The sequence below is a fragment of the Neovison vison genome, chromosome 3 (genome assembly GCF_020171115.1).
Source record: "Neovison vison isolate M4711 chromosome 3, ASM_NN_V1, whole genome shotgun sequence".
Taxonomy (NCBI): Eukaryota; Metazoa; Chordata; class Mammalia; order Carnivora; family Mustelidae; genus Neogale; species Neogale vison.
Window position 1 is genome coordinate 234,011,695 of NC_058093.1, and position 26,768 is coordinate 234,038,462.

The 26,768-nt window shown below is 41.8% G+C and overlaps 1 protein-coding gene across 1 annotated transcript; it reads left to right on the forward strand.

Moving 5' to 3' along the window:
- The first annotated feature begins 3,339 nt into the window (after positions 1 to 3,339).
- On the forward strand, positions 3,340 to 13,697 carry ARPC3 (actin related protein 2/3 complex subunit 3). Its single transcript, XM_044244294.1, has 7 exons — positions 3,340 to 3,440; positions 6,397 to 6,496; positions 9,225 to 9,301; positions 11,121 to 11,189; positions 12,304 to 12,430; positions 12,795 to 12,889; positions 13,358 to 13,697. The coding sequence occupies exons 1-7, from the start codon at positions 3,435 to 3,437 to the stop codon at positions 13,418 to 13,420; spliced, it is 537 nt and encodes a 178-aa protein (XP_044100229.1). The 5' UTR covers positions 3,340 to 3,434; the 3' UTR covers positions 13,421 to 13,697.
- Positions 13,698 to 26,768: the final 13,071 nt, after the last annotated feature.

Consider the following 26,768-nt stretch of genomic DNA (forward strand, 5'->3'; position numbering starts at 1 on the left):
TACACACATCTGTGTCCCAAGGGAAAAATCTGGAAGGATATAGTTAAGACCATTGCTTATCTGTAGGTCTGAGTTTTCCTACATTGAAAATGTATAGTTTATGTAATTAAAAAATGAAAAGTAAATGTTTTAAAATATATATATGTATATAAATAAAAGAAATAGAAAGATAGCGCTAACCTTTCACTAAACTTCTGTTTTCCAGTCAGAATTTGAAACACTCAGCCTGGGCAAGTTTTTGAATGAATAAATTTGTCCTAGTTTCGGGGCGCCTGGGTGGCTCAGTGGGTTAAGCCGCTGCCTTCTGCTCAGGTCATGATCTCAGGGTCCTGGGATCGAGTCCCGCATCGGGCTCTCTGCTCAGCAAGGAGCCTGCTTCCTCCTCTCTCTCTCTGCCTGCCTCTCTGCCTACTTGTAATCTCTCTCTGTCAAATAAATAAATAAAATCTTTAAAAAAAAAAAAATTTGTCCTAGTTTCAAAACATAGTTCATGATTTCTTTAAAAATGCAGTTTGTAGTCACTGAGCATTTAAAAATTTATACTTTCCTGGAATAATAAGAGATACAAAAATGCAAAAGACATTTTTTTCTTTTAAATATGTACATTGGTTGAAGTGTTTTGTTTTCAGTGTCTTTAAGTTCAGTAGCGTTGGGTGTGAAAGCATGGAAAGTCAACATATATTTCTCTAGCATGCCATGGCCAGGCCCTACTAAAGCAAAATAGAATCTAACTTACTGAGTTCTGCCAGACCTTATGCTAAGAAACATTTTACATAATCTCTTCCATTTAATAATGGGACCAAGTTTCATTGGCTATTTGGCCCTGGATGGTCCAGCTAATACAAATTAAGCCCTTAAAAAACCCCACAACTGAGCTTAAATTTTTAATCATTCTTGGACTAGATAGCAGGAGTACACCTATAGTGTCACTGATCCATTTTAACTAAAGATGTGCCAAGTGTGAGGAACCATAGCTATCAGTGGTATCTTGTATTTGGGAGCTTAGGCTAAGGGCAAAAGTTTGGTATTTGCATCATGGTCCATTGGTGTAAGCTGTTGTCATGGGGGCAGTCAAGAGAACAGGAGTGGGCATCCTGAGAATGTGCTGTCCCACTTGGGGCCTCTCCCTATGGCCGGAGTACTGGTGTTGCTAATTCTTAGAAATTTTATTGTTATGGAAGAAAGGAAAGGCAACTTCATTTGCCCTCACTGCTCCTTGAGCTACTCTTCCTGGTTCAGGTTTTGGAGAATCCAGTGTGTGCCTCTGGGCAAGAAGTGAAGGGCTAGATTGAATTTCCTTCCCCTCTGGACACAGGTTTCAAAGACAACTATGTCCATTCCATCCTCAAGGATTTCATTATCTTGGCAGAGAGTCTGACGTGATTCTGTGGAAAAATTTACTGGTGGGTGCCAGACAAGGCCTTACGCTCTTAGAGCTGACATGAGGGGCCCTTGAGACCGTAAACAAGGAAACCTTGATAAGGAATGTGGGTAGAAATGAAAACAGTAATGAAATGGATAGTGACAAAGGGACTCATTTGAGCTCATTGTCAAAGAAGGTTCCTGAATGGTACTATTTGCCCAGAAACCTGAATGAGAAATCAATAGTAGGAACATTGAACAGACTTTTCCGTCTGAGGGACTAGCTGAAGAAATAGCCTGAGGCAGCAATGAACTTGGCTCTTAGGGTGATGTTGAAGAAGAGAATCAAGAGGATGTGACCACTGGTTGACCTTTGAACTGGGCCCAGACAATGGGAGATTCTTCACCCCTCCTACCCTTCACTGTGAGAGACGTTCTAAGGAAAAGACTGGAGGGAATAAGGTGTTGAGACCATTGGACATGACTGAACCCAGTTAAGGCTTCTGTACAAACTTAACAACATTCTGGCAATAGGCAGGTGAAGAGATCTACTCTTGTCTCTCCAGAGATAATGTTAGGAGTTAGCTGGCCAGTTAGATAGTCAGGGCTAGGGTCCCTAACAAGAAAATATGATGCAGTCAGGACAGCTAAAATAAAACAGCACTGACATCCTGTTTGCAGCTTAGACAGGACCGCACTGACATTCTGCTTTGCAGCCTTTGCAGAAATGACTTATGCAAAGCATCCTAAAATAGGACAACCACAAAAGCATTTGTCAATACCATAGGCAAGGGGCAAGTAAGACATAAGCTCCCAAATGTCAGCAAAAAATAAAAAGACCATCAACACATAGACATCAACTAATAGGCAGACGCAAAAGAGCTCGTAAAAACCACTAAACTTAGAAACTCTAAGGGTAACCCACTTGCATCCCCCTCCCTCTCCAGGAGCTTTGTACTCTTTCTTGCTCAATAAACTTTGCTTTGCTGCCCACCACTCTTCATCTGGTCTACCTCTTCATTCTTCGAGGTAGCATGACCAAGAACTGCAGGCACTAAGGGGACACAAAATCCTTTAACAATAAGCCTCACAAGTAAGTTCCCTCGCTTACTAAAATCACCACCTGTACATCCGGATTGGTCTGCCTCTTCAGTCTGTCCTTACCCTCTGTGTACGGGGGCCAGTTTGCAAACTAACACATGAAGTGCTTTGTAGCAATAGGTAAAAAACTGCACTTTTAGTATGTTCCAGGCTTGTGAGCTTTAAGCTTTTTACATGTAGTTTATTTCATCCTCAGGAAACTATGAGGTAAGTAGTATCTCCATTTTCAGGAAACAGAGGCACAGAGAGGTTAATTAAGTTGCTCAGAATTACACTGCTAGGAAATGTTGGAGCTGGGATTCGAACCCAGAGTCCACTTTCATAGTTTTTACACAAGAAAAATTGGAGTACAGAGTAATACATAAATCCCTTCTAGAGCACGCCCCTTTATGCATTGTTAAATGCAGAACAAACCAGTTGGGTTCATTTATTCACTTATCAAATACTTATTGACGCTTACTATGTACGTCACTATTACAGGTGCAGGGGATGCAACAGTGTACCAAACAGACAAAAACCCAGCCTTCTTGACATTCACATGAATGGGGAAACAAATAGCAAAAGTAAGCTAAATAATAAAAGAATCATAAGGAAAAAGGAGGGAAATAAAGATGACACAGGGGAGTGGAGTAGGTTGAATTTAAAATATTGTGATCCAGAGAATGCTTCACTGAAAAGATGAACTCAGAAAAAACCCAAGGCTTCTAGAACCCAAGATCTAGCCCCACTTCGCGCACACTTTACGCATGCGCAGCACTCACAGCCCCTATGCTCGGGCGCCCTCTAGTGTCCCTTCGGCCGCGCGCAGCCGCAGCAGCCCGCGGCGGGACAGCAAGACCGGAAGTGCAGCGTCCTCCCTTCACCCTCCCCTTCCGGCTAACTTCCGCTTACCCCGCCCGGGCCGCCGGACCGGAAGCGCCGAGCTCGAACCCCATCCTCCTCGTCTAGCTTGAAACCTGGGCGCCGTCGAGATGCCGGTAGGGGAACCAGTTCGCGGTGTGGGAAGATGGCGAGAACTGAGGGGGGAGAGCGGCGAGAAATCGTGCATAAGCTGAGAGAAGGGGGCCGAGGAGGGCAAAGAAAAAGCGGGGCCTGAGAAGGGAAGAAGCGAGAAAAGGGGGCCGGTCGGTGTAGGATTGAGTTGGCCAGGGGGGTGTCGGCCAGGGGGGACGGGGCCGCGGCAGAGTGGGCCAGAGACCCTGAATGTGCAGAGGAGGCTGTCTCAGCCCCCCTCGCCCCCTTCGCTCCAGTGCCGACCCCTTCTCTCGCTCTTTCTGTACTCCCTGACTCCGGCAGGATCCCCAAAGATTCACTAAAGCTGAGAAGCGAAGGGCTGTGCTTTTTATTTTTCATTTCTCAAGTCTAGGGTCCGGCTTCTTTTTTTCCCTCCGGCAGGCCTACTTCCTCTTCAGCCCTAGGGGGCGGGTCCCTCCCGCAGCTTTTCACTGTCATACCCACTTCCCGGACTCCTCCTCTATCGCCCCGGCAGTGGTGGCCACCCTTAGCTGCCGGGTGTAGGGCCGTCAGAGCAGACGCAGGGTCCGCTCCTGGTTTCCAAGTGTTTCTGTTTTCGTGTGCCTCAGGGTAGGAGTAAAATTGATAGTGGTCTAGTTGTCCTTCATTTCTGACAGCCAGTCTGGTGGCTCTCACTATCGCCATCATGGTCTCCATTTTGCAGATGAGGAAAAGAGGTTCAATAACGTGATTACTCACACACAAAAAACATTACTGAGCGCCTGCTGCATGCCAAGTACTGTTACAGCAGTGAATAAGGCCAACACATCCCTATACTCAAGGAGTTTACCTTCTAACAGGGAGACAAACATGTAAATGTAAATAAAGAGTTGGTTTTGTTTTTTTTTTAAGATTTTATTTATTTATTTGTCAGAGAGAGAGAGAGCACAAGTAGGCAGAGTAGCAGGCAGAGTCAGAGAGAGAAGCAGGCTCCCTGCTGGGCAAGGAGCCTGATGCAGGATTCCCTCCATCCCAGGACCCTGGGATCGTGACCTGAGCTGAAATCAAGAGTCTGAACCACCCAGGCTCCCAGAAGATAGTTTCAGATAGTGGCAAATGCGATGGAGGAAATAGATGGATAACAAGACAGCTGGCGAAGGGGTGGGCGAAGGCTGCTTTAGATGAAGCATTCCTGTGACAAAAAGGAACAAGCCCTAGATAGAGATACTTACTTGATGAATCCTGTCGGTACCGTTCAGTTCCTGCTGTGCGGCCTGACAGGCCCTGAGCTGTATACACGCTGCATGTGAATTATCCCATTTAATCCTCACAGTGACCCTGTGAAGTAGATACTTATGGTTCCCATTTTGCAGAGGAGGAAATTGAGGCTCAGGGAAGTATAGTAACTTACCCAACAGTACTTGTGGTAAGTAAAGCCAGATTTTAAACTAGACTTTAAAAAAGTCCTAGGCTCATTCCTGGACTTCCCTGTGATTTCTTGCTTAATACCTGCCTCTCCCATTAGCTTGAAGGTTAGCGATCATACTGGTCTTGCATACCATTGTATCACCATGCCTTGCACAGAGAAGGTGCTTGCTAATCGTTCGGTGGGTGAATGAGTATGTGAATATATATATGTATATGAATATATGAAAGAAGCACAGATATGCTTCATGTGTTACTAAAAGCCAGACGTCTTATAAAAAGCAGAACTAGTAATCAGCATACAAATTGCTCTCATAAATGTGATTTCCCCTGCTCCTTTAACTCACACCTACCCACTGAGAGCAATAGATATCTCTTCATTTTATAAATTTGGAAACAGGCTAAGAGAAGAGAAGTGAGTCTTGGTCAAACACAGCCAGGAAGTGGCAAAAGTGAAAATCTAGTGCTTGGGTTCTGGTGCAACAATAGCTAGGGGGGCGGTATACCCCTGATGAATATGGTGTCTGCCTATTTTTGTAGCATAAATAACTCCCACCAGTTACCAATGTGATGTCACTGAACATGGAATTGGAAGATGCACAGTAGCACACCCCTACATAGTATTTTTGACACAAAGATACAAAAGTGATAAGCAACCTTAAGATCGTAAAGGACATGAAATAATTTTTTAAAATAGGAAATAATGAATTTTGAGTATTTATTACCATGCTTTCAATATAATCTACTTAGTTGCAAGTTTATACAATTTAATTTTTAGTAATGGTTGCATTTAACAACCAGCTTGCCTCAAAATTTGTCAAAATTCCTCAAAATTTGGGGCACCTGCCTGGCTCAGGTGGAAGAACATGCAACTCTTGATCTCAGGGCTGTTGAGTTTGAGCCCCACGTGGGGTGTAGAGGCTACTTAAATAAATAAAAATATTCTAAAAATTGCTCAAGGGCACCTGGGTGGCTCAGTTGGCTAAGTGACTGCCTTCAGCATCTGGTCATGATCCTGGAGTCCTGGGATCAAGTCCCGCTTTGGGCTCCCTCTTCAGCAGGGAGTCTGCTTTTCCCTCTTGCCCTCTTCCCTCTCAGCTCTCACTCTCACATAAATAAAATCTTTTTAAAAAATTGTTCTAGAGGTGCCTGGGTGGCTCAGTCAGTTAGGCGTCTGCCTTCTACTCCAGTCATGATCTCAGGTTCCTGGGGTTGAGCCCCACACTGGGCTCCCTGCTTGGTAAGGAGCCTACTTCTCCCTCTCCCCCTGCTGCTCCCCCCTGCTTGTAATCTCTCACTCTTGCTCTCTCTCGAATAAATAAAATCTTTAAAAATAAATAAATAAAAATTTTAAAATTACTCAAAATTTAGCATTTTGTTTTCATGAGCCAGTAAGAGCCAGCTCCAGCATATTGCTACGATCATCCTTTTTTCCTCCTCTCCTAGTTAATCTTGGGTGGGTTCCTCATATTTCCTTTGGAGAAATGTTACTCGTCTGCCCCACTGACATTTGTTCTCTTTGTCTCCGTCTTCTTACCTGGCTTGCCACTATAGGCTTACCACTCATCGCTCATGGATCCGGACACCAAACTCATTGGAAACATGGCGCTGTTGCCTATCAGAAGTCAGTTCAAAGGACCCGCCCCCAGAGAGAGTAAGTTGAAACTTCTTTCCACTATTTTCAGATTTTCCTAGGAAACATCCAACAACTCTCTGACATTATCAAATCAGGCAAATTCTTAGCTCAGTCCTCTGTCTCCGACTGCTCTTGTATTTTCTGTTTGCTTGGTAGATACACATTCTAGACTTTTCAAGAGCATGAGTATATGTTGTATCTAGTAAGAAAATGTATTATTGCTCCTGAGATCTCCTGGGTATTTGTTGAGAGGGAAGAGGAAATGTGCTTAATTCTCAACACTGTTCTGTCATCACTCTCCGTTCTTACAAAGTGCTTAATGTTGCTACTTCTGTAGAACACCATGTTCCCATCCTTCTTCTGTCATAAAGCTGGAGGGAAAAAAAATTAACACCTTCCCCCATCTATACCTACTTCCTTTATTCATTTTTCAGGATCTTCATTTTCACAGTACCTCAATCTTAAATCTTTTTTTTTTTTTAAAGATTTTATTTGTTTATTTGACAGAGAGAGATCACAAGTAGATGGAGAGGCAGGCAGAGAAAGAGAGAGAGAGGAGGAAGCAGGCTCCCTGCTGAGCAGAGAGCCCGATGTGGGACTCGATCCCAGGACCCCGAGATCATGACCTGAGCCGAAGGCAGCGGCTTAACCCACTGAGCCACCCAGGCGCCCTCAATCTTAAATCTTAAGTGTCCTATATAACATTACACATTCTTTCTCTTGCTTTTTTCAATTTTATATCTTTGCTTTCTTTTTTGGTACTTTCTCTTTTCTTGAACCATTTCTTACGCTTTAGAAAGCCCCATTCTTTTTAGACTCCTCTGACACATTCTTAAATGTTCTGCCAACAATGTAATTTGTATTATATTAGACGTGGTTTCCCTGCACCCAGAAAGCATCTGCACTGAGTTCCATTCAAGGTTTTCAGGACCATGGTTTTCATTGCCAATTTTTCACTGGCCCCATCTTCATTCCTCTGCCAGACTATTTGATGTGACCTCTTTTTAATTTTGTTCTCAGCATCAGTCGAAAGCTCAGTAAAGTAAATAAATTTGGTGCGTCCCCACCGTTCTTACTTGATTCCGAAGTGAAGGAAAAGGAACAGATGAGAAAAAAAGACCAAAAAGAAAAATACTAATCTAAAAGAATTATAGTGCAAAGAAGGAATAAAAAATCAATATTGGTCCAGATTCCTTGAGAAGAACTCTTTTAGATCTGTACAGAATACCATGTAGCATATCAGAAGGTGCAACTGACCAAGGATGGGGTAGATCTAATTACCACCTCTGCAACAGTTCATGGGCCCTTGAGGGAGAACAGGACCCCAGGAAACCAGATCTTAATGGTTTCTGTAGACAGGAAATGAATCCCTAGGGCGTGGGATTAGAACAGAACTACAATCATGAAGGAGTACAAGCCTGTGCTGTGAGCTGAATAACTGTTAGCATTAATTAAATTCATTTATTTAGGGGCGCCTGGGTGGCTCAGTGGGTTAAGCCGCTGCCTTCGGCTCAGGTCATGATCTCAGGGTCCTGGGATCGAGTCCCGCATCGGGCTCTCTGCTCAGCAGGGAGCCTGCTTCCTCCTCTCTCTCTCTGCCTGCCTCTCTGCCCACTTGTGATCTCTCTCTGTCAAATAAATAAATAAAATCTTTAAAAAATAATAATAATAATAAATTCATTTATTTACATTCATCAGACACCTTTTTAACACCTTTGTGTGCCAAACACCCTTCTAGGTTCCAAATCTTGTAGCCCACCCACCCCCCCTCACATGGTTACGTTTAGAAGAACTAGCTGGTTTTGTACACACTGAGTCCTCTGAGGAAGTGTCCTTTCTGCAGATAAGAAAATTGAAAGAACAGGAGTCTAGAGTTAGAATTCTTTTGAAATTCTTTAGCAGGGGAACGAGCAGGGTTAAAGACCGCTGAATCAGAATACTAAACCTCCAGGATTACTTTGTGTTTCTGCTGTATGAGAGGGTTAGCAGTCATGGACTAGAAATATAAATAACTCTCTGGAGGGGGAAAAAAAAAAAACCTGTCTCTGCATTGCTGCAACCGCCTGCCGGATATCAAGACCCTGGGATTTTGACCTTTTTAAAATAAAAAAAGGAAAACAAAAAACTGCCCAAGAAATTGTATAATGAGATCTGTCTCTGTTGCAACAGTATTTCTGGCTTTTCTCAGTCTCTAGCCACCTAGAACAGCTTGTACAAGTATATTTTAAGTCACAGTTTTCATAAAAAGAAAGACGTATGTGTGAACCCAGTGTGTTCCTAAATGACAATTGAGACATTTTTTCCCCTGAAACTGCAGTATGTTAATTCATATAAAATTACATTGAGTACTTCTTATTTTTAAACAACAGTTTATCAAAGTTAGTCTGTCTCACTCTATTTTTATAAATGCATTGAGAGATGTCTGGAATGATGTTCACCAAATGTTAATAGTAGTTATTTCTAGGTAGTGAGATTTAGGGTGACAATAAAATATTTTTCTGTACTGATTAATTTGTTTCTAATGACTATACTTTTTATAAAAACAGTAAAGCTACCAGAATAGACCATGGGCTTATTTTTCTAGAAATTGTTTCTAAAGACCTTATGTTTCAATGGCTTTGTTTTATTTCACTCAACTCCAAGACTTTTGAACATTGAGCTGGGGTTTTTTCTCTACAGCTTTGTCAAGTGTTATTTTTACACTTAGCTAATGTTCTCTGCCTTCCTCCCCTTATGTTCTATTTAGCAAAAGATACAGATATTGTGGATGAAGCCATCTATTACTTCAAGGCCAATGTCTTCTTCAAAAACTATGAGATTAAGGTAAAATACAGAGCTTTTAATATTTAATTTAGTTTTTTGATGGGGATAATAACCTCCCTGGCAGTCAGGGTTGTTCTGAGGAGTAAATAAAATTGAATGAGTTTGTATGACCTTAAAAACCCAGAACAGGGGGAAAAACACAAACACACACACGCACACACCCAGAATAGTGCTTAATATTAGACTCTGTATCAGTATTAGTTTCTCATTTTTCCTCCACGGTCTATACCATGGGTCAGCAAACTAGATAACCTGAGGGCCAAATCTGGCCCACCATCTCTTTTTCTAAATAAAGTTTTATTGGAACACAGCCACATTCATTTTTTAATATATTATCTACGGCTGCTTTCATGCTACAGCAGCTGGATTGAATAGTTGTGACAAAGACTTTTGTGTCCACAAAACCTAAAATATTGGGACGCCTGGGTGGCTCAGTTGGTTGGACGACTGCCTTCGGCTCAGGGCATGATCCTGGAGTCCCAGGATCGAGTCCCGCATCAGGCTCCCAGCTCCATGGGGAGTCTGCTTCGCTCTCTGACCTTCTCCTCGCTCGTGCTCTCTCTCACTGTCTCTCTCTCTCTCTCAAATAAATAAATAAAATCTTTAAAAAAAAAAAAAAAAAAAAACCTAAAATATTTAATGTCTGTTCTTCTCTAGAGGAAGTTTGCCAACCCATGATTTAGATGTTTTTATTCATAAACATTAAAGAAGCACCTACTGTGTGGCAGTCCAGAACTAAAAAATTCTGCATTGTAGCTGTTATTTTTATATACTTTTGTGTCCTGGACCTGAGATGGAGAAATAAAGAAAAGTTCAGTGATCCTGACCCTTCCCTCAATTATCTTTTCTTCCTTTCTGCTCTTCTTTCGAGGAATGAGGTCAAAAGGAAGTTGAGAAGCAGGGTGGCAGAAAAGGAGAGCGGGAAATGGAAAAAAAAAGAAGTTTTCTGAGTTCTTCCTATGAGCAAGTTACAGGAATGTCAACAACTTTTCTTGATAATTTTCTAGAATATGGAGCTTCAGTCTCTGCTTACCAAACTTTGACCTTTTGGAATCAAACAGGGTGTGAAATCTTTTTTGTAGGCTTTCGGGCTACAAGTTGTAGTCTAAAAATCCTATGATATTCACAGTGTTTTTTTGTATTTATTGCTTGGTCTAAGTGTGATGTTTGTAGTAGGTGTAAATAAATGTAATTTTGCCATGTATCATTCTCTCCTGAATGTCATATGCTCTTAAAAATAGGGGCAGGTATAGTTTGGGTTCTTTTTTAACTGTAAAATCTGACCCGAAGTTTGTGCCACTTTTGCTCAACACCTAGTCTTCACATTTTCATTTTGGTTAGATCCAGAGGTGGGCTCTTGGGGCTTTCAAGAACAAGATACACAGGAAGTATCTGCTTCCTCCTCTAGAGTCAGGAATGCTTTTATTCTCGACAGAGACCCTGAAGTGAAAGGGTTTTAAAAATTAGCCAGCCATATGGTGCACCTCAGGCTTTCCAGGCAGCTGTTAAACTCTCCTTCCTCCCTGAGGGAGGGGCTGCCAGCACAGCTCCCTGGGACCCAGAGGCTGGGCAGCTCCACAGCTCCTGCAATTTGCAGGAGGTGGCTCCCTCCCCCAGAGCAGACAGAAAGGTGGCTTGGGAAGACTGCCTTTGGCAAATGGGAGCTGTTGACGCTATAGAAACTACACTTGAACAGTTTTCGGTTGATCCTCAAAAGACAAAGCCCGAATTCATTTCTTGCACGTGATAGTTAAGGTTTTGATCAGGACTCTTTTTTAACTTTTGTTCCTCCCACCTCCCCCTGCCCCATTCCCTGCAGAATGAAGCTGATAGAACCTTGATATATATAACTCTCTACATTTCCGAGTGTCTAAAGAAACTCCAAAAGGTAATTAAACTTGGATGATTGTCTACCAGAAAAACACAGTACTAATACATGTTCACCCTCCTAGCTATCTGGACTCGTTGAGACTTTAAGGGCAAGTAGATAATACTTCCTTCCCCTTAGAGCATGGACGTAAGAGGAAGATCTGAATGTGGGTTCTAAACTTGTAGTTTAGTTGACTAATTAGAACATAAGAGGCTGGTGTTTTAAGGCTTTGCATGTATCTTCCCAAGAAAGAAATCTTTCTCAACCCCAATTTAAGAACTCTGAGCCTAGAATATAATTCAAGGGCTCATGAGCTTGAGTAGGAAAAAGATTACGTCTTTCTTTTCACTAAACTTGTAACAGATTTAGCATTTAATTATTAATGTAGGCAACAACCCACAGTAGAATCAGCTATACCTGTGACTTTTTCTCCAGTAGAAGTCACTGCATTTTCCCTTTTTTTTAAATTTTATTTTATTTTTTTATTTGACAGAGAGAGAGCAAGCACAAGTAGGGGGAGTGGGAGAGGGAGAAGCAGGGTCCCCGCCCCCACAGCATTTTAATATTACATTTAGAGTTGAGGACATTTTGAAATTTCATTTTTACTCATTTCAGATAGTAGTTATTAGGCCCATGGCCTGGATCTTGTCATTTAGTGCATTAATAAAGAAGCACATTCATTCATTTAAAACATTTTCATTCATTTAAAACATTATTTTCATTTATTTAAATGAAATTCATTAAAACATTATTCTGGGGACATCTGGGAGGCTCAGTTAAACATCTGCCTTTGGCTCAGGTCATGATCCCAGGGTCCTGGGATCAAGTCCTGCATCAGGCTCTTTACTCGTCAGGGACCCTGCTTCTCCCTCTGCCGGCTACTCCCCCTGCTTGTGCTTGTTCTCTCTCTCTCTGACAAATAAATGAATAAAATCTTTTAAATAAATAAATAATAAATAAACAAACAAAACATTATTCTGAGGAGTCCACAGGCTTCCCTGGATTTTAGAAGGGCACCCAAATATAGTAGTAATCCCAGAGATACCTACTTAGACTTAAAAAATTACAAATTCGATGTTATTATCTTTTTCTCTATAAAGTATGTATATGTGTATAATTTTTTTTTTTTTAGTGCAACTCCAAAAGCCAAGGTGAAAAGGAAATGTATACGCTGGGAATCACTAATTTTCCCATTCCTGGAGAGCCTGGTTTTCCACTTAATGCAATTTATGCCAAACCGGCAAACAAACAGGAAGATGGTAAGAACAGGGTTTCTACCTCCCTCTCGATGGCACAAGATTTCCTTCATTTGACTTTTTAGCCGCCCCCCCACCCCCGCCACTGTCCTTGTCTTGATTGATGTATAGGTCGAGAGCGGACTCCTTAGTACGGATATGATCTTATGAATCACTCTCACAGAAGATTCTTGGCAACAGGTGTAACCCATAGAGAATCTTTTGAACCAAAATAGTTACAAAACCATTGGGACTATCATTTCTATTTCTTAATCCTGTTTGAATGTGTAGAAGTGTATTGCCAGCGTCATTGTGCAGACCAGTGACCAGCCCAGGAGGGAGGCATTCTCAAGGTGTTCTTTATTGTTCTGCCCAATCCTTATTGTAGAGGTGATGAGGGCCTACTTACAGCAGTTGAGACAAGAGACTGGACTGAGACTTTGTGAGAAAGTTTTTGACCCTCAGAATGATAAACCTAGCAAGGTAAGACCCTCGCTTTTATCTATTCAGTTGATAAATAACCTTTTCTCATGTAGCTACTATTAAACAAACTGAGGCTTTCCATGGCCAGAATACTTTGAGTTTCTGCATTGCAGTGTTAACTCCGAATATGTGCTTAGTACATGGTAGGGATTCAGTGAGTCACACTGTGCAATGAATCGCATATAATAAACATTTTTGGTTGTATGTTCTTACATTAAGGCATTGTAAACCCATAGGGTAGATATTTTGTGTGAGATATCTTGAATATATTAACATTTTTTTGTCGTCATAATTTTGACTGACTTGTGAGTCAGAAAGACATGTTTTTACATGTGTTTTCAAGAAGTTGAAGGGATGACGGGCCAAGATTAAATGTAGTCATTACATAAATTTCTATTCTGACCTTACCTTGAACTTGCACTGTGATTTGACCACCACTGTTCATTCTGTTTTATCCCCTCCTATTAGTGGTGGACTTGCTTTGTGAAGAGACAGTTCATGAACAAGAGTCTTTCAGGACCTGGACAGTGAAAAGAGCCTGGACAGACACTTTCCACAGCCGTGAGCAGCATTTTACAGCAAGATGTACACAGTTCTTTGCCTTTATTTGATAAAATTTTATACAGAAGAGAGAAGAGAGCAAAGTGAAGAAAAGTGTCTTCACTCGAAGAGCTCTTTATCAAGAATTTGGGTGGGGGAGGGAAGAATGGGTTGTTAAAGGATGATTTGAACTTTCTGTAGTATTAAGCTGGTGCTTAATAAAAATTAAGTAAGAATAAAGAAATTTCTAACATTCCATGTCAAAAAACTTTATTGCTCATCTTTGACATTCACTTAAAATTTTTTTAAGATTTTTTTTTTTTTTTTTTTAATTTGACAGAGAGAGATCACAAGGCAGAGAGGCAGGCAGAGAGAGAGAGAGGAGGAAGCAGGCTCCCTGCTGAGCAGAGAGCCCAATGTGGGACTCAGGCTGAGATCATGACCTGAGCCGAAGGCAGCAGCTTAACCCACTGAGCCACCCAGGCGCCCACTTAAAATTTTTTTGAGATACTATTCACCCTCTTAAAGTGTACAATTCAGAAGTGCCTTTGTGGCTCAGTCAGTTAAGCGTCTAACTCTTGATCTCAACTCAAGTCTTGATCTCAGCATCATGAGTTCAAGCCCCACATTGGGCTCCATGCTGAGTGTGGAGCCTACTTCAATACATTCATACATACATACAATTCAATGGCAGTTACCCCTCCCCCATTCTTTACCTCTTCCCGTGACTACCGCCACCCCCCACTCCTTCAGCCCTCAGCGACCACTGATCTACTTTCTGTCTCTATGGATTTGCCTCTTCTGGACATTTCACATAATAGGGTCATATAACATGTGGTCTTTGTGTCTCCTTTCTTTCACTTAGAATGAAGTTTTCAAGGTTCATCCATGTTACTACACTAATAGTTCTCCATTCCTTTCCTTCTTTCTTTTTCTTTATTGTGGTGAAACATACATAACATTACCATTTTAACCTTCTTTTTTTTTTTAAGATTTTATCTGACAGACGGAGATCACAAGTAGGCAGAGAGAGAGGAGGAAGCAGGCTCCTTGCTGAGCAGTGAGCCCGATACAGGTCTCTATCCCAGGACCCTGGGATCATGACCTGAGCTGAAGGCAGAGACTTTAACCCACTGAGCCACCCAGCTGCCCCTATTTTAACCATTTTTAAGTGTGTAGTTCACTAGCATTAATTACATTTACAGTGCTGTGCAACCTTCACCTCTTTGCATTTCTAAAACTTTCTCAGTACCCCAAATAGAAACACTAATCATTAAACCACTGATGACTGTAACCCCCAACTCCTGGTAATCTCTACTTTCAACTCTGAATTTGCCTATTATGGCGCCTCATACAGGTGGAATCCAACATTTGTCCTTCTATATCTGGCTTTTTTTACTTAGCATAATGTCTTCAAGATTCATCTATGTTTCAGCATGTATCAATACTTCATTCCTTTGTATTGCTGAATAATATTCTAGTATACACACTGGATAGGCAATGGAATATTATATATATCATATATATATAATTACATATCCCATTTTGTTTATCCTTTGATCAGTTTATGGACATCTGGATGGTTTCCAAATTTGGGCTGTTACCAATAACGTCGCAGGACATCCCTGTAATTGTTGTGTGGACATCTGTTTCCATTTCTCTTGGTTCTGTAACGACCAGTGGAATCCAGTGGAATCGTTGAATCATATGGTAACCTTGTGTTTAACTTTTTTTTTTCCAAAAGTTTGTTAGAGAGAGGACAACCACGGAGAGGGGCAGAGGAAGAGGGAGAAGCTGGCTCCCGGTTGAGCAGGGATCCTGGTGCGGCCCTCAGTCCCAGGACCCTGAGATCATGACCTGAGCCAAAGGCAGACGCTTTACAGCCTAAGCCACCCAGGCGCCCATATAACTTTATGAAGAACTGGCAAACTTTTTCCACAGTGGCTTCACCATTTTACATTTCTAACAGCAAGCAATAAGGGTTCTTTCTCCATGTCCTCACCAACAATTGTTACTTTATAGCTATCTGAGTTGTCACAAAGCGATTATCTCATTGTGGTTTCAATTTGTACTTTCCTACAGTTGTTGAGCATCTTTTCATGTGGCCAATAGGCCATTTATGTATCTTCCTTGGGAAAATGTTTATACAAATTTGCCCATTTTTTTACTTGAATTATTTCTCTTTTGTTGAGTTGTAGGAGTTCTTTATATGTATTCTAAATACTAGGCCCTTATCAGATATATGATTTGCAGAAATTTTCCCCCATTTCTGTAGGGTTTTTTCACCTTCTTATGTCCTCTGAAGCACAGAGGTTTTTGTTTCGTTTTGTTTTAAAGATTTTATTTGAGAGAGCATGAGTAGGGCAGAGGGAGAGGGACAAGCCATCTGTGCTGAGCAGGGAGCCTGACCCAGGACTCAGTCCTCGGACCCCGGGATCATGACCTCGGCCAAAGCCAGATGCTTCCCCAACTGAGCCACTCAGGTGCGCCAATGTTTTGTTTTTAAAGACTTTATTTCTTTATTTGAGAGAGAGGCCACAGGGGAGGGGAGGGGCAGAGAAAGGGAAATGGAGAAGCACACTCCATGCTGAGCAGGGAACCGGACTTGGGGCAAATCCCAGGACCCCAAGATCATGATCAGAGCTGAAGGCAGATACTCAACTGACTGAGCCACCCAGGTCCCCCAGCAAAGAGCTTTATAATTTTGGTGAACTATCATTTGTCTATTTCTTCTTTGGTCATTTGTGCTTTTGGAGTTCTGTCTAAAAAACCATCATGTATCCAAAACATCAATGGACACCTAAGTGTTTTCTACTTTTAGCTCTTCCATTTGGGTTTTTGATCCATTTTGAGTTACCTTTTGTAGATAATGTGAGGTAGAGGTCTAGTTCTATTCTTTTGTACACACAGCTATCCATCTTCTGTAGTACCATTTGTTGAAAAGACTCTCCTTTCTCTTTTGAATTGAATTGGCTCCCTTGTCAAAAACCAGGTGACCATAAACTTTCTAGGCTCTATTGTCTGTCCTTATGTGACATTCACTTTTATATTTGGCCAGTTCTTAGCATTTAAGAGGTTTTCATTATTTGGCTGACAAAAGCAGCTATTACGTGAGTTGTTCCAAATACTTACGGGACCATGAATTTCCTGGTATGTTGAAGTTACGAATTAGATAGTTCAGAAAGTTCCTTGAGTCCTTTAGATATACAGTTACTGTACTGCCATCTCGATCAAACCTATATGTGTTTGTCCCTTACTTTATGGCAGTTGTTTCTGTATCTACATTGGGGTTATATTTGGCCCCAAGTACAGAAACCCCAGTTTGCAGTGCCTTGGGGATCTTATCTTTTGTTTCTGGAAGCAGTCCCTGAATAGGGTAGCCATTAAAAGATGTCATTGAAGATGCAGGCTCCTCTAATTTCCTTGCTCTACCCTTCTTTACATGCCACAGTCAAGCATCTCTAGATGCTCCTGCATCCCTGGCCTGGGCAGGAGGAAGTGGGAGAGCATGGGCACTGACGGGCATACCAGCTGAGTGCCACCTTATATATCCTCAGAAATCCTGGCCAGCAACTTGCACTATGTATCCTTTCCATCTAGCTACAAGGGAGTCTGGAAAGAAGAAAAAGTTTAGCAGAGCATGTTGCTACCTGATCATTTGTGTTGTGCTGCTAAAGACAAAGGGAAGGTTATATAGAAGCAGAACTAAGTTTCAAATTGTATTAAAACTGAAACTTGATGGTGTTATTTGATAGAGTTGACCCTTAACATGGGTTTGAACTGCTTGGGTCCACTTACAAGCAGATTTTTTTAAAAATATTTTTTAAATGTTATTTACTTGATAGAGTGAGAGCACAAGCAGGAAGAGTGAAAGGCAGAGAGAGAGGGAGAAGCAGGCTCTCCACTGACCAGGGAGCCCAATGCGGGGCTCAATCCCAGGACCCTGCGCTCATGACCTGAGCTGAAGGCAGACGTTTAACCAACCGAGCCACCCAGGCGCCCCAACATGCAGATTTTTTATAAATACAATACAGTAAATGTCATTTTCTCTACCTTATGATTTTCTTTTTTTTTAAAGCTTTTATTTATTTATTTGACAGAAAGAGAGATCACAAGTAGGCAGAGAGGCAGCAGAGAAAGAGGGGGAAGCAGGCTCCCTGCTGAGCAGAGAGCCCTATGCAGGGCTTGATCCCAGGACTCTAGGATCATGACCTGAGCTGAAGGCAGAGGCTTAATCCACCAAACCACCCAGGGGCCCCTTCCTTATGATTTTCTTTAAAACATTTTATTTTCCCTAGCTTACCTTATTAAAAGAATATAGTTTAAAATGCATACACAAAATATATCTTAATTGACAGTTTATGGTATTGGTAAGCCTTCCAGTCCACAGTAGGCTATTAGTAGTTAAGTTTTTTGGGAGTCAAAGTTATACACAGATTTTTGACTTGGGGTTGGGGGAAGCCAGTGCCCCTAACCCCCATGTTGTTCAAGGGTCAGCTGTATTTCCATTTTGGTTTTATGGGTCATTATGTAATTATAATGTATGAGTTAAATGTACTTGAGCCATCTTGTTCGCTAAAGATCTGAGTTATGGACCAAGTGTGAATTTCACATACCCAGGAGTATGGATATGTAAAAACATACTCCACAGATACATGAAAGCCAAAAGAGTGTTTTTACTGGGTTGTGTTTATAATTTTTTTTAAAGATTTTATTTTTTTTTAAAGATTTTATTTTTTATTTATTTGGCAGAGAGAGATTACAAGTAGGCAGAGAGGCAGGCAGAGAGAGAGAGAGGAGGAAGCAGGCTCCCTGCTGAGCAGAGAGCCCGATGTGGGACTCGATCCCAGGACCCTGAGATCATGACCTAAGCCGAAGGCAGCGGCTTAACCCACTGAGCCACCCAGGCGCCCCTTTGTTTTATAATTAAAATTGTTATCTAAATTCAGATTCTAAGGGTACATGCATAGTTCAGTGGTTAAGTATCTGTCTTTGGCTCAGGTCCGAGAATCGAGCCCCTAGTTGGGCTCCCCTGCTCAGCCCAGGAGTCTGCTTCTCCCTCTCCTTCTGTCCCTCCTCCTGTTCTCTCTCTCACTCACTCTCTCAAATAAGTGAATAAAATCTTAAATAAATTAAATTAAATCAAAATCAGATTCGGCATTTGGGTTTGAACTTCTGTTACAAACTCAGACACATGTAAGAAAGAAAGAAAGCCACAGTGATTCAATATCAAGATTATTCATGTCAAGGTTTATTTATAACAGAAGAACTTTTGTTTGGTTTGGGTTTTTTTTTTTTCCTGGTTTTTTTTTTTTTTAATTGTGGAACCTTTGTGATAGCAGCCACTCACCATAATGCCTGTTCCATTAGTGTCAGCGGGGGAATCGCAGACAATATGAGCTAAAACCTGGCTTCTAAAACCTTTCCATTGGTGCTATATGATAGTAGGAGTTTTGTTTTGTTTTGTTTTTAAATGCACCTGAGACAACAGTCTCCAAAGAATCCAGAATAAATTATACATAAAGGGTAGCATAGTGAGTTTTAAAATAGAGCTTTCATCAAAATGTAATGCCAGCATTAAGAGAAGATTGTTACAAGGTATGCATGGCTCCTTAGGGAAGGCAGTTTTGTAATAATTATATATTTTTTTCTTTTTAAAATTGTGTCAGAGTTTTAAACGTTCATCCTTTGTGATCAGCAATCAACTTTAAGCTTTGTTGAATGCTGAAACGCACACTTACACACGTGGAGTCATCTTTTCATAGAGAATGAATTGTGGTACCTCCATAAAATGAAATATGCAGCCATTAAAAATAATAAAAGATTCTAACTATCCTGTCATGGGAAGATATATTTATATACTTCATTAAGTCAAAAAAAAAAAAGAGGACAGCATTATAGTCTGATTCCATCTTTATTGATTTAATTGGATGTACTCTGGGAAAAACTATGGGAGCACATACACCAAACCATTAACAGTATTTATCTTGGGACAGAAGCAAAATTACAAAGACCTGTCCCTTTCAAGTCATATGTACTGTAATTCAGTCACATGTGTGTTACCTTCATAAAGGCGAGGGGGAAATGACTTTTATCAATTAAAAATTGATAAAAAATGAAATATTAGAAAAAATTAACATTAGCCAAAAACAGGCTAAGGACAACAATCACCTTGTATTTTTTTTTAAAGATTTTATTTATTTATTCGACACAGAGAGAGAGAGATCACAAGTAGACAGAGAGAGGGGGAAGCAGGCTCCCCGCTGAGCAGAGAGCCCGACTCGGGGCTTGATCCCAGGACCCTGAGATCATGACCTCAGCCGAAGGCAGAGGCTTAACCCACTGAGCCACCCAGGCGCCCCTCACCTTGTCTTTTCTTCAGCATCCTGCTTACATTTATCATTTTAATATGCCACTAATTACTATCAGATGTGTAGAAAGATTACATGAAAATACTTGAAGATTTATGAGAATTATCTTTTTCTAAGAATTATTTTATTTTGCATTTTTCTTTTCTCCAAAATTACAGTCCTGAAGACCTTAATGAGTTCATAGCTGTGTCCAGAAAGGGATGTGATACTGTTATACCGAAAGCCATTTGGTTTGTTTCTCCCTTCATTTTGTTTATAGAAATTTGGAAGAGCATTCCATTAGGAGAGCATAATTTTAGGGCTACATCTGTTCCATGTTGATCTTGAGATAAATCATGAGTCATGATTTTCCTCTTTGCTTTTTACATGGCAGCTCCAATTTGCAGGTAATCTGGCAGTGTGCTAAACACTTTACATTTTAAAATCCCATTTGACCCTTGCAAGAAGTGTTGGGGGCAGTTACAAGTACTCCCCCCTTTCCCAGGGGAAGAAGTTGAAGCATACGGAAATTAGATAACTTGGGGCACCTGGGTGGCTCAGTGGGTTAAAGCCTCTGCCTTCAGCTCAGGTCATGATCTCAGGGTCCTGGAATCGGGCCCCACATAGGGCTCTCTGCTCAGCAGAGAGCCTGCTTCCCCTCTCTCTCTGCCTGTCTCTCTGCCTACTTGTGATCTCTCTCTGTCAAAATAAATAAATAAAATCTAAAAAGAAAAAGAAAAAAAAAAAGAAATTAGAAAATTAGATAACCCGACCAAACTCACACACCTGGAAGTTGGCAACGTTGGCAAGTTAACTTGAGTCTTTTTGAACCAAGGTCTGTCTCTCTTGGTCATTATAAGGTAGTTTATTTGTTACACTGCAACTTTTAGTAATGCATTCTGGCAACAAGATCGGGAGATTGCTGTATTCGTTCCGCTGGGCCAGCTACTGGAAGTAGGTACAAAAAAAGTAAATATGAACTCTGCTCTTCAAGACCTTAACCATCTGATGAGAAATGTGTATAACAAGATAGAACCAAGAAACACAGAGATTGGCTGGACTGCATAGCACTGTAGAAGCTTAGAGAAAGGACAGGCTGTTATAGTTAAGGTACGCTGGAGAAGATTTCATGTAGATGGCATTTACCTGATCTCAGAACAAGTAAGCCAGATTGGGCAGGCCTGATGAGAAAAGCGTATCCCGAGCCAGCTACGTGGCATGACCAAGCCTGCCGTGAAGGAAACCATAAGGGCGAAGAATATGGTAGGGAAGCAGCTGTCTTAGCAGGAGTTACGTTTCACGTTTTTGAGAGCCAGGATCAAGCGTAGACCTTTAAACTTTATTCTCTTAGGAAGACAACAGGACAGATTCTTCATGCCAGCGCACAGTTTGCTTTAATCTACCACCATGAGAACCATTTGCGTGACCAACCATCATTTTTCCTGCCTTTGTTTCCTTTCCAAATCATTCCACAGTTTCTGCACTTGACTCTCAGGAGCTTTTTCTTTCTTTCTTTCTTTCTTTCTGTCTTTTTGTCTTTCTTTCTTTCTTTTTTGAGAGAGAAGGTTGATTTAGTTTTCAACTCTCATTCCTTCTCAAGGGCTTTTTAAAAAGAGATTAATTAATTATTTATGAGAGAACACACACGGGCATGCACACATGTGCACCCGTACGCAGGGTCGGGGGGGGCAAAGGGAGAGTGAGAGAGGGTCCCAGGCTGACTCTGCGCTGAGTCCAGAGCCCAAAACCCAGAGCAGGCCTGGATCTCACAACCCTGAGATCACGACCAGAGTGGAAACAAAGAGTTGGATGCTTAACTGACTGCACCATCAAGGTGCCCTTCAAGTGCTTTTTTATTTTTATTTTTTTTTAAGATTCTATGTATTTATTTGATGGAGAGAGAGATCACAAGTAAGCAGAGAGGCAGGCAGAGAGAGAGAGGGGGAAGCAGGCTCCCTGCCAAGCCGAGAGCCCAAGGCAGGGCTTGATCCCAGAATCCTGAGATCACGACCCGAGCCAAAGGCAGAGACCCAACCCACTGAGCCACCCAGGTGCCCCAAATGCTTTTTTAAAAATAGTTTTACTAACATATTATTTAAATTTTATATAATTCACCCACTTGAAATATACAAGTCAGTGGTTTTTAGCATGTTACATTAATTTTTTATTTATTTTTTATTTTTTTTAAAGATTTTATTTATTTATTTGACAGACAGTGATCACAAGTAGACAGAGAGGCAGACAGAGAAAGGAAGGGAAGCAGGCTCCCTGCTGAGCAGAGAGCCCGACGTGGGGCTCGATCCCAGGAACCTGGGATCACGACCCGAGCCGAAGGCAGAGGCTTTAACCCACTGAGCCACCCAGGCGCCCCTAGCATGTTACATTAATTTTTTAAAAGATTTTATTTATTTATTTATTTGTCAGAGAGAGAGAGAGAGAGAGAGTAAAAGCGGGCAGAGTGGCAGGCAGAGGCAGAGAAAGAAGAAGGCTCCCCGCTGAGCAAGGAGTCCGATGTGGGACTCGATTCCAGAACCCTGGGATCATGACCTGAGCCAAAGGCAGCCATTTAACCTACTGAGGCACCCAGGTGTTCCTTGGTTGCTTTAAAAAAAAATCACTCATTTTCCATTTCATCACATGTCCTCTTAAGACTTCTCTTTAAGCCATTATCTGGTTGTCTTATATTGCTATTGAAGCTTTTTTACATGGTCATGGGCCATGCCTATCATCACTGTGCTCCAATGCCTACAGAGGTGAGGTGCATACAGTAGGCACTCAAACATATATTGAATGAATGAAGCTTTCTGAGGGCCAAAACTGACTGCTTCTCACACAGTAAATAACGTAAACATTCAGTGAATTATCCATTTAAATTTTTAAGCAGAGTGATGAGAGGATGAAGTCAGGATTTGTATAAGATTGAGTTAATTACATTATACTACATGAATTGGAGGGTAAGAAGATGGGAGAGAGATATCAGGGAGTAAGAAGCTTTATTAATGGTCCTGATGTAAGGTTTTAGTTGGGAATGCAAGAATAAGGAAAGATTTGAAGGACATTCTTTTTTACTTTTTTATTTTTATTTTTTTATTTTTATTATTTTTTTTAAAGATTTTTTATTTATTTATTTGACAGAGAGAAATCACAAGTAGATGGAGAGGCAGGCAGAGAGAGAGAGAGGGAAGCAGGCTCCCTGCTGAGCAGAGAACCCGATGCGGGACTCAATCCCAGGACCCTGAGATCATGACCTGAGCCGAAGGCAGCGGCTTAACCCACTGAGCCACCCAGGCGCCCGTCTTTTTACTTTTTTAAAGATTTTATTTATTTATTTGATGGAGAGAGAGATCACAAGTTAAGCAAAGAGGCAGGCAGAGAGAGAGGGGGAAGCAGACTCCCTGCCAAGCAGAGAGGCCAAGTCAGGGTCCGATCCCGGGACCCTGAGAATATGACCTGAGCCAAAGGCAGAGACTTAACCCACTGAGCCACCCAGGTGCCCCTTGAAGGACATTCTAAAAGAGGATTCTACTACACTGGATTTAAACAGCTAAAGGTTATGTTGAGGTTTTGAGTCTAACTGACTTGAAAAATAGCAGTGCCTTTCATGAAAATAGGTTGAGTGACTATATAACTTATCATCCAAATTTGGGTGGTAAAAGAGCATGCTATGGTTAATTCTTTTGGGACAGGGGACATAAACTGGGATTGTCCTGAGGACTTGGGCTTGGAGTCCTTTGGAAGAGAAGCGGGACATGAGTTTAATTCCAAGAACACTGAATTTGAGAGAGCAGCTGATGGCCTGGGTGAAATCCAGCAGCAAGTACAAATACACGTGAGAGATCAGAAATAGAAGTGAAGACATGTAGTGGAATTGGCAAGTAGAATCTGATCTCTGAGACAAATCAGCATTTTGAATCAGGAAGATGGAAGGAATCAGCAGGGAATCAGTCTACAGTTGGTGAGAATGAAAGGTTGATCAATAAAGCTTGGGAGTCAGAGAGAGGAAGTTCTTGGAGGGGGTTGTTAATAATATTGAAATCGACAGGAAACTTTATTTTATGGCAGTTGAACGCTGACTGGGGCAAGCTCTCTTGATTTTGCATTTGTGTTTGAATGAGTTCCTTGTTCCAGCCTTACTTTTCTTTTCTTTTCTTTTTTTTAAGATTTTATTTATTTATTTGATAGACAGAGATCACAAGTAGGCAGAGAGAGAAGAGGAAGCAGGCTCCCCACGGAGCAGAGAGCCCGATCCGGGGCTCGATCCCAGGACCCTGGGATCATGACTTGAGCCGAAGGCAGAGGCTTTAACCTACTGAGCCGCCCAGGCACCCCCAGCCTTACTTTTCTGACCATTTCTTTTCTTTTTTTTTTTTTTTGATTTTTTTTTTAAAGATTATTTATTTATTTTGACAGAGAGAGATCACAAGTAGGCAGAGAGGCAGGCAGAGGGAGAGAGAGGAGGAAGCAGGCTCCCTGCTGAGCAGAGAGCCCGATGCGGGACTCGATCCCAGGACCCTGAGATCATGACCTGAGCCGAAGGCAGCAGCTTAACCCACTGAGCCACCCAGGCGCCCTTTTCTGACCATTTCATAAATAAGGTGGATACTTTAGAACCCCAGAATATTCCCTTGCCAGGCACTTTTACTGAAAAGGGGAAAATCATTTGGAAAGAGGGTGCTATGTATTCCCTCCAGATTCTTTGACCTGAAGTTACTTTTCCACTTGAAAGGAAGGCTGTCACTGCCAGGAGACACTTAAGGGATGTTAAGTAATGTTTCCCTTAGAGCAATTTACAAGTGTTGTGTTTTTCCCCTTGTACAAAAGACAGATCTAAGAAAAATGTGTAATGCAGCTGGGAAAGATTTTCGTTCTTGGACTGCTGAACATTTAGAAATGAAATTAAGTGGAGCAGAACATTAACATTTATAAATTGTCCCTCTAATGTATCTGATTCGACACTCCCCTTATCCGTGGTATCCACATCTTTCAGCATCTAAATGGCTTACCTCAAAGTTCAGGGTCAGCTGTGTAACTGTTCACATCAACTAGCATCCCAGAGCCTCAGTTTCCTCACCAAAAAAATGGAGTTTAAAAGTGAGATGAGGGATGCCTGGGTGGCTCAGTTGGTTAAGCAGCTGCCTTCGGCTCAGGTCATGATCCCAGCGTCCTGGGATCGAGTCCCACATCGGGCTCCTTGCTCGGCAGGGAGCCTGCTTCTCCCTCTGCCTCTGCCTGCCTCTCTGTCTGCCTGTGCTCGCTCTCTCTTCCTCTCTCTCTGACAAATAAATAAATTTTAAAAATCTTTAAAAAAAAAAAAAGTGAGATGACTAGAGGCGCCTGGGTGGCTCATGGGTTAAGCCTCTGCCTTCGGCTCAGGTCATGATCTCAGGGTTCTGGGATCAACCCCCACATTGGGCTCCCTGCTTAGGGGGGAGCCTGCTTCCCCCCCTCTCTCTGCCTGCCTCTCTGCCTACTTGTCATCGCTCTCTGTCAAATAAATAAATAAAATCTTTAAAAAAAATTGAGATGACTTCTAAAGTCCCCTCCAGTTCCAAAATTATCACTTTAGAAGATGATTCCATAAGAAAGAGGAGGCCTGGTCCCCTTGGGTCTCTTGAGTGTCCCAAGTAAGTTTAACGTTATATGTGTTCTTTAATAATATTAAAATCAGTGTGATCTGACTCTTTTTTTAAAAGATTTAGTTAGTTGAGAGAGAGAGAGAGAAAGCATCCACTAAGTGCAGGGGATGAAGAGGGGGAGAGGGAGAGAGGATCCCAAGCAGACTCCTCGCTGAGAGTGGAGCCTGATGTGGGGCCGATCCCACAACCCCAAGATCACCAAGCCGAAGCCAAGAGTTGGGATGTTTCACCACCCAACTGGTGGTGAAACTGTTGGGTGGTGAAACATCCAGTTTCACTGGATGTTTCCAGTGACTGCAAACATCCCATGTACCCCAGTATATTCTGCACCACCCAGGTACCCCAGTATATTCTGACTTTTATTAGGTTAATGGAACTTGACCATGAATCTATCTTACTTTGGGCTCATTTTAAAAAGGATTGTAGGTGTGCATGGGTGGCTGTTAAGCATCTGCCTTCCACTTGGGTCGTGATCCGGGGGTCCTGGGATCGAGCCCCACATCTGGCTTCTGGCTCGGCCAGGAGCCTGCTTCTCCTTCTCCCTCTGCCTGCTGCTCCTCCTACTTGTGCTCTGTTCTCTCTCTGTCAAGTAAATAAATAAAATCTTAAAAAAAAAAGGATTGTTAAAAATAATAAACTTCTAAAGACGATTCTCCTTTACTTCTTTCTTTTTCTCTATAAATATTTTGTTTTGTGCACTCTTTCTGTGAGTTTGCCAGCTGCACAGGTGTATTTTAATACTCTTTCTTTAAGAAATTATCAACTTTTCTCCTTCCATGCCAGTTGCACCCCCCCCAAAAAAAGATCTGCAGACATTAGCAAATTGTACCCTAGACGCAAAGTCCTCCCCACTTGAGAACCACTGCTCTGCAGCAAAGGAAAGCTCTATTTCTACCGTCTTCACCTTTATTTCCTCCCATCCCCTCTTGACCACTCCCCTACTGAAATGTTGTCAAGGTCCTCAGCGACCTTCATGCTGTTAACCTGATGGCCATTTCTCATCATCTTCCTTAACCTCTCACTAGCACTTTATGAATACGCAATTGATTATTCTCACCTTCTTGGAACCATAGCCTTTATCTGGATTCCAGAGCATCACTGTTTCCTTTCCTTTCCATCTCATTGGCTGTTCTTTCTCATTCTCTTTCGCTGGTTTTTCCTCTTCTCTCTCACCACCTAAGGCCAGGATGCCCCAGGGCTAACTGTGTGCTGAAGCCAGTTATGTTTTGTTTTTTAAAGATTTATTTATTTATTTATTTGTCAGAGAGAGCACATGCAGGCAGAGTGGCAGGCAGAGGCAGAGAGATAGGCAGGCTCTCCGCTGGACAAGGAGCACAATGCGGGACTCGATCC